The 6,913-nt window shown below is 42.1% G+C and overlaps 1 protein-coding gene across 1 annotated transcript; it reads left to right on the top strand.

The window, feature by feature from the left end:
• The first annotated feature begins 4,291 nt into the window (after nucleotides 1–4,291).
• On the top strand, nucleotides 4,292–5,227 carry LOC144367795 (olfactory receptor 10J4). The gene has a single exon (XM_078024942.1). The coding sequence runs from the start codon at nucleotides 4,292–4,294 to the stop codon at nucleotides 5,225–5,227; it is 936 nt and encodes a 311-aa protein (XP_077881068.1).
• The last annotated feature ends 1,686 nt before the right edge of the window (nucleotides 5,228–6,913 follow it).

Here is a 6,913-nt window from a genome sequence, read left to right as displayed (position 1 = left end):
CAAGAGACAAGAAGTCCTCTCCATCGCCTGAACAGGGCAAGGGCATGTCCTGATGATGCAAAACCTTTGTTCCTTTGGGAAACTCAGAACCTCCGGATTGATGAGTCCCTGTATAATGAGATCCCCAGACATCATGGTGTCTGAATCTTGCTATTGCTGCCTTGGGGACCACCACTATGGCTTGGGGAAGGTACCCAGAGTCCTGGGACAGAGGAGATTGTTCCCCTCTGACAGTCTGCAATCCAGACTTAAAGAAACAGGGCTCTGGGGAGGCACAGGGAGCTCAGTGTTGCTCTCTCTGTTTGTTATTCCTAGATCTCACTAATAGGGGCAAAGAATTAACTGAAAGACCCAGGTGAGTTCTAGTCCTTCCCTTTGAAAGACTCTCTGTGTGCTGTATAGGCCTTCTGGAAATAGTGGATTTGAGCCTTGTTCTTCTGATCTGGACGGAGTCTCAGCCCTGCCCAGTGAGCCGTAAGTCCCTTTCATTGACTTGGCGAAGCACAGATTCTTGTTCTGTAACTAGGTATGGCCTCATAACCCCTGTCTCATGGAATATCACTTTTTCTTTTTCTTTTCTTTCCTGAGAATATTGACAGGTGGAGAAAATGACTATACTCTTGTACTATAAAAGTTAGAAATCAAAAAACATAAATACTGAAAAAAAATCACACAGAAAAGGTATAGCCTTAGAGACTCTCAGACAGCTTTCAAATAGCTTAATTGGCCAATTTATCCCAGAATATGATCCTCCTGATGTCACGTTGTCCTGATGTCAATTCCGGGGGAACTGGAAACATCTAGATCTGTCTCTACACTATCTCATGCTTAATATGTGGGCCTGCAGGCAAGTAGTGGAATACCCAATTTAGGTTAAATGAACCTAATTTCCCCTCTTTGAATGGAAAGGGCATTTTCTCTGAGCAGAGAAGTCCTCTCAATTTTCTCCATTTCCTGTCCCATACATCAACAGGAAGTCAAGAAGGACAGGTCAATGAATGGCTGGCTGATGTATCATTGTTGTATAAGTGCAGGGTTGAAGGACCTGGACAAAGGGATCATGCAGGAATTCTGTGGGGCTGGAGGGAATGCTGGGAATGACTTACCTATGCCCATCCAGACCCTTCCTCCAATCCTTAGGATTCTGTTCTTTAAATTGTCTTTCTTTCCCTGCTATCTCCTCATGTCTATGAAGGATAGAAAAGCTTCCTCCAAACTGCAAGTTGCCCCACCAATGTTAGCTGGATGAAGACTGCCTTTTACCCCTGAAGTCAGGCTTGGGAGAAAAGTATCAATTTATCGCTCCATGTGAAGCAATGGAAGTTAAAACAATGGCCTAAAACATTCAGATTTTGCCATGTCCTGGATACCGCTTATTAACAGCACACGCCATGCCAGTCTCTGCTCAATGCCTTATATAGGCATATTCTCGTGGGATTCTCACACCTGTACTGCCTTCTTCTTCTTACAGGTGAGAAAACTGAGGCCTAAACATTTCCAAGGTCACTGTGGTGTAGCTGTGGGTTGATTCAATTCCAGACATCCCCATCCCCATCCCTAAAGATTCAGAATCTTTTCAGAATTTCGGAGTTGGATGGGAGACAGATGGGGAAAAATGAGGACTGGACTTTACATTTGCTAGGGATTAGAGAAATTAATAAGAACAATAATCTATGAACATGAGAGAGAGAAAGAGTGAGAAACACACACACACACACACATACACACACACACACACTCACACACACACTCAAGCAGATTCCAGAGCTGTGAAGAGTTGGGGATGAGGAAGACAGGTGAAGAGGTCGAAGAAATTTAGTGTATTGTCTTCCTGTATGAGTACTGAGTTTAGCAATTTACATACAGTAATTCCTCTAATCTCCATAGCAACGGTATGGAGTATGTATTTTTATTCTATTTTATAGGTGAGCAAATGGAGACAAATGAATTGAGCAAAGAAAATCAGGCATCTTCCTACTTACACGGGGGTTAAAGCTAGAGATTACCATGAACTTAAATATTTTGTTGTTTTTAATCACTGTTGTCTTACAGTTGCTAGGACTTCAAAGTTTCAGAGCCTTTATTGTGCTTAATGGGAGATTAGAAAGTAGAAGCAGAAACTCCCCTTAACATAGGAAGGATCTGAGTGATGTATTATGTACAACCAAAAGAATGGGATCCTAATTAGAATGTTATACTCCATGAATGTATAATACGCCAAAATACACTCTACTGTCATGTATATCTAAAAAGAACACATAATTAAAAAGAAAGCAGTCTTGTTTGGTGATAAGGATCACATGCCATGAATTGTCAAATATGATTAACTCAAATCTTTACATCCAAGTTCCAAAACACCAACTAACCAACCAACCAGCTAACTAACCAATCAACTCCCCCAAAGAAGACTAAATATTCATGCAATTTGAAAGCCATGTCTTAAATAAATTTAATGGTATGAAGTTGAACTTCAATATATTAGGACTTCTTTGTCTAGAAATTGGTGAAGCATGATTCTAATATGTTTACGGAACTTAGTCATTAATATGGACATCTTGTTTGCCCTGTCTAATATGGTTGTCAACTTTAAACTGATTGAAAGTGACAAAACAACTTTTTCTGGGCTTAAGTTTTACTCTTTCAACTATTACATTCAGCATATATGTAACAGATATAAATTAGTGCTAAATTGGTTCACATAATCCCACTTGCCCAGGAGTTAAACATCTTTTGACATCACCATTATCCCTCATGGTAGACAAGTCTCTTTTATCTATAAAATGTGTTTACATATGTCCTGTTGGACCATAGCCATTCCAGGAACACCAAATAAATTAGAAAAAGAATAGAATCAGGGGGCTGGGGATGTGGCTCAAGCGGTAGCGCACTAGCCTTGCATGTGTGCGGCCCAGGTTCGATCCTCAGCACCACATACCAACAAAGATGTTGTGTCCGCCGAAAACTAAAAAATAAATATTAAAAATTCTCTCTCTCTCTCCTCTCTCACTCTCTTTAAAAAAAAAACACTTAAAAAAAAGAATAGAATCATAACCCATTGAATCAAGTCTCTGATTCTAAAACCCATATTTTTCCTTTGTTCTACTCTAATTATTTATTTAAAATACTGATTTTTCTCTGAAGATAAAATTAGAACATATAGAAAAGAAAAAAAGATGCAAACAGAAATCACATTCTTGAGGTACACAGCCCAATACATTAGCCAATTATCAGGTGTGCTTAAAGAGCACTTGAAATGTGAATAGTTGGAAATGATATGGGCTATAAGCATAAAATACACACAACATTTCAAAAACTTAGCTTAAAAGAAGAGTACAAAATATCTTATGAATACTTTTTACATTTATTATATATTGAAATAATATTTTATATGTATTGGGTTAGAGTATATTGTTAAAATGAATTTTCATTGCTTTTTTATTTTTAATGTGGATATTAGAAAATTAGAAATTACATATGTGGCTTAGATCATCTTTTTTTTTTTTGATTAGACCATATTTCTACTGGGCAGTGCTGATGTATAATATGTAGGAAAAGTCTTTCTTCCTATGCACGCAAATCAATTAAAAACTGAGATTTCTTTATTTAAAAAAAATCTGATGTCTGGAAGCCATAAGAAGAAGCAAGATTGAAAAGAAAGTAGATTGTGAACCAGAGAATGTTCTGGGTCTACACATTATGCATTTCTCAAGAGGGATTAAAAAAGTAGTGTCTCCTCTCACTGCATTATTACAGACGTTAATACATTTTGAATCTTAACTGTGAGAGGAGGCAGTGTATTGCATGTTGATTTATGGAAGCCCTTTGGAACAGAATTGGAAATGGTCTTTTGTTCACCAGGAGTGTGCCTCACATACGATTTGTCCCAGGCTCACACTCACTCACTCTTTAAATGAGTCTCTTTGCAGTGGGCCTCTGACACACAGCTGGTTCAAACCAGAGGAGTTTAAAGGGTGGAGATGCATGACTGTGCACATGCATTCTAGTTCCTTCTCTCATTCACGTCTACTTCTAGCTGAGTTAGTCCAGGGTTTCTAGCACTCCTTTTATGTCTTTACTCTTTCCTTGTCTCTCCACTGTATGTTTCCCAGGACCCTGAGAAACTCCAGAGGTTCTTGAGTGCTTGGCCAGTATCTGAATGTTGAGAATTCCTGTAACCCAGAGATACATTCTTTTGGAGTTAGTTATTGCACTTGGTGATGACCCTGGGCCATTTTCCAACCCAGACTCTCAGTCTTCCAACTTTGTCTCTTTCAGATCCAGATTCTCTCCAATGTCAAGACCCAATTTCACGGTGGTGACAGAATTTACTTTTGAAGGCTTCTCCGTCTTCGGGTGGCACCACAGACTCATCTTCTTTGTGGTCTTTTTGGTCTTGTACCTGCTCACACTTGCCAGTAATGCTGTCATCCTGACAGTCATCTACATCAGTCATCAGCTCCACACACCCATGTACTTCTTCCTGGGCGTGCTGTCCATGTCTGAGACCTGTTACACGGTGGCCATCATCCCCCGAATGCTGTCCAGCCTTCTCATGCCCCAACAAACCATCTCCGTTCCGGGCTGTGCCACCCAGCTCTTTTTCTATCTCACTTTTGGTGTCAACAACTGCTTCCTGCTCGCAGCCATGGGGTATGACCGCTACGTGGCCATCTGCAGCCCCCTACGGTATTCAGTCATCATGGGCAAAAGGGCATGTGCACACCTGGCAAGTGGATCCTGGACCATCGGCCTGAGCACCGCTGTCATTCAGGTGTCTTCTGTCTTCAGCCTGCCCTTCTGCGACGCCAACATCATCTCCCACTTCTTTTGTGACATCCGGCCCCTGATGAAGCTTGCCTGTGCCGACACCACCATCAAAGAGTTCATCACTTTGCTCATCAGCCTCTGCGTCCTTGTTCTGCCCATGGTCTTGATCTTCATCTCCTACGTCCTGATTGTCACCACCATCCTCAGGATGGCATCAGCCGAGGGCCGGAAAAAGGCTTTTGCCACCTGTGCCTCCCACCTCACGGTCGTTATCGTCCACTACGGCTGTACCTCCTTCATCTACCTGAAACCCAAATCCCAGAATTCCCTGCAGGACAGACTCATCTCCGTGACCTACACCGTCATCACCCCACTGCTGAACCCCGTGGTGTACAGCCTGAGGAACAAGGAGGTCAAGGATGCCTTACTCAGAGCTCTGGGAAGAAAACCCCTTTCTTAGGTGCTGGTCAGTGTCCAGATAGCAATAAAATGAAGAGTTCAGTGAGGAGTCACGGTGGGGGAGCCAGTTGGAAAAGACAGTGTGGAGGGTACCCGGTGCCTGTCTGGGAAGCATCTCGGAACGAGCAGGATTGAGCAAAACAAAGAAGGGAAATAATGAAAGAAGAACCGGAGGGATCTGCCCAGCTGGACAGATGGGTTGACCAAGCTCCGTGAAAACCAAATAAGACAAGGCCTACCTATGTATCAAAAACGTCAAACATGATTCCTGTTATTGTTGGCACGAGTCATAGTAAACCCATAGGGAGGGTGCGGGAAATACGTAGCACTTCACAGGAACTCATGTGAGTGGAACCTGGCCTCTGTGTGAAAATCAGGGCACTGAAATGACAAGTTCTCCATTGTTGATGCGTGACACCTCCAACGCTGCACTTCACACCATGATTGACAACAACAACTTCACTCATTATTGACCTTGTGCCTATGACTATGTGTGTAAACCCTAGAATGCTGTCAGGTAAAGGCCGCTCCAGTTTACAAACGGGGGTTGAAGAGGTTTTGTTTTGAGCAGCTTGAGCAAAAACCATAAAAAATGTCTTCCAGCATCTTTGAGAATTACAAAAGAAGAGCGCCTTTATTTCACTCACTGTTCTCATTCCCCAGATACTCTGAGTAGCGGAGTGGACTCTGTGGAGGCTCTGCCCAGAGCCCCTTTGCTGGACTGGGGGGCACCCATCCTTCATTGACATGAATGTTAAGTGCTAATCGCTCACAGCTGTCTTCTTCTGCGAAGACTTGACCTTGGCTAACAGAGAGGAGGATACCAACCCCACCTCCACCAGGGGCAGCCCATGATGGATGTCTGAATGATTCAGAAGGTACAACAGCCACTTGCCTTGCCTCAAGATGACACCAATTTTAGCAGTCACTTTGAGAGCCCTCTCTGTTACACCAGGCTCAAGTCAGACTCCAGCTGAGGCCCACATCCTTGCTGAGGTCTTCCCTGTCCCACTGTGTTCCTTCTCCCTTCTTTTTCTCTGAGACCAGTGCCTGAATCAACCCCATCAGTCTCAGCAAGGTGGTATCTGTGTGTTCACAGCTGCGGACTCTGGATTCACTCTGAGCGTTCTCTTTACATCTGTTGCACCTTTAACAGTGCCCGGAACATAAATATTTATGGAAATAAAAAAAGGAAAAAAAAAAGACGGCTATGGGAAGCTAAAATACAACGAGGACTGGCAGACAGCTCTTCCTTCCTCTTTTATTTCATGATTTTAATATTTTCAGTCTAATTGTTCCACTTTGTGAACCCTGTTTTGGTTACACTTGTTGAAAGTATCTTAGGCAGTAGGCATTATTTTAAGCACTGTATTCATTTGATCCTCACCATAAATCTAAGGGGTAGGTTATTTATTATCCTTATTTTACAGGTGAGAAAACTGAGACCTGAAGAGATAAGTGAATTCCTAAAGGTCACTCAGTTCACATGTGATAGAATCAGGATTTAAACATAAGCAATGTAATCCCAGAATCTGTAGTTGCATGACAAGCGCACAATGACAATTTTAAACCAGCCTTCTCCTTTACAATAAACAACTAAATCATGCTATTTCATACTTCTAGAAGAAGAGGCCCCCAAACTATGGAGAGATATATCTATATATATCAGATCCTATTAAGGATGTCT

Source organism: Ictidomys tridecemlineatus, chromosome 11 (assembly GCF_052094955.1).
Source record: "Ictidomys tridecemlineatus isolate mIctTri1 chromosome 11, mIctTri1.hap1, whole genome shotgun sequence".
NCBI lineage: Eukaryota > Metazoa > Chordata > Mammalia > Rodentia > Sciuridae > Ictidomys > Ictidomys tridecemlineatus.
This window is presented reverse-complemented; position numbering and strand designations above follow the sequence as displayed.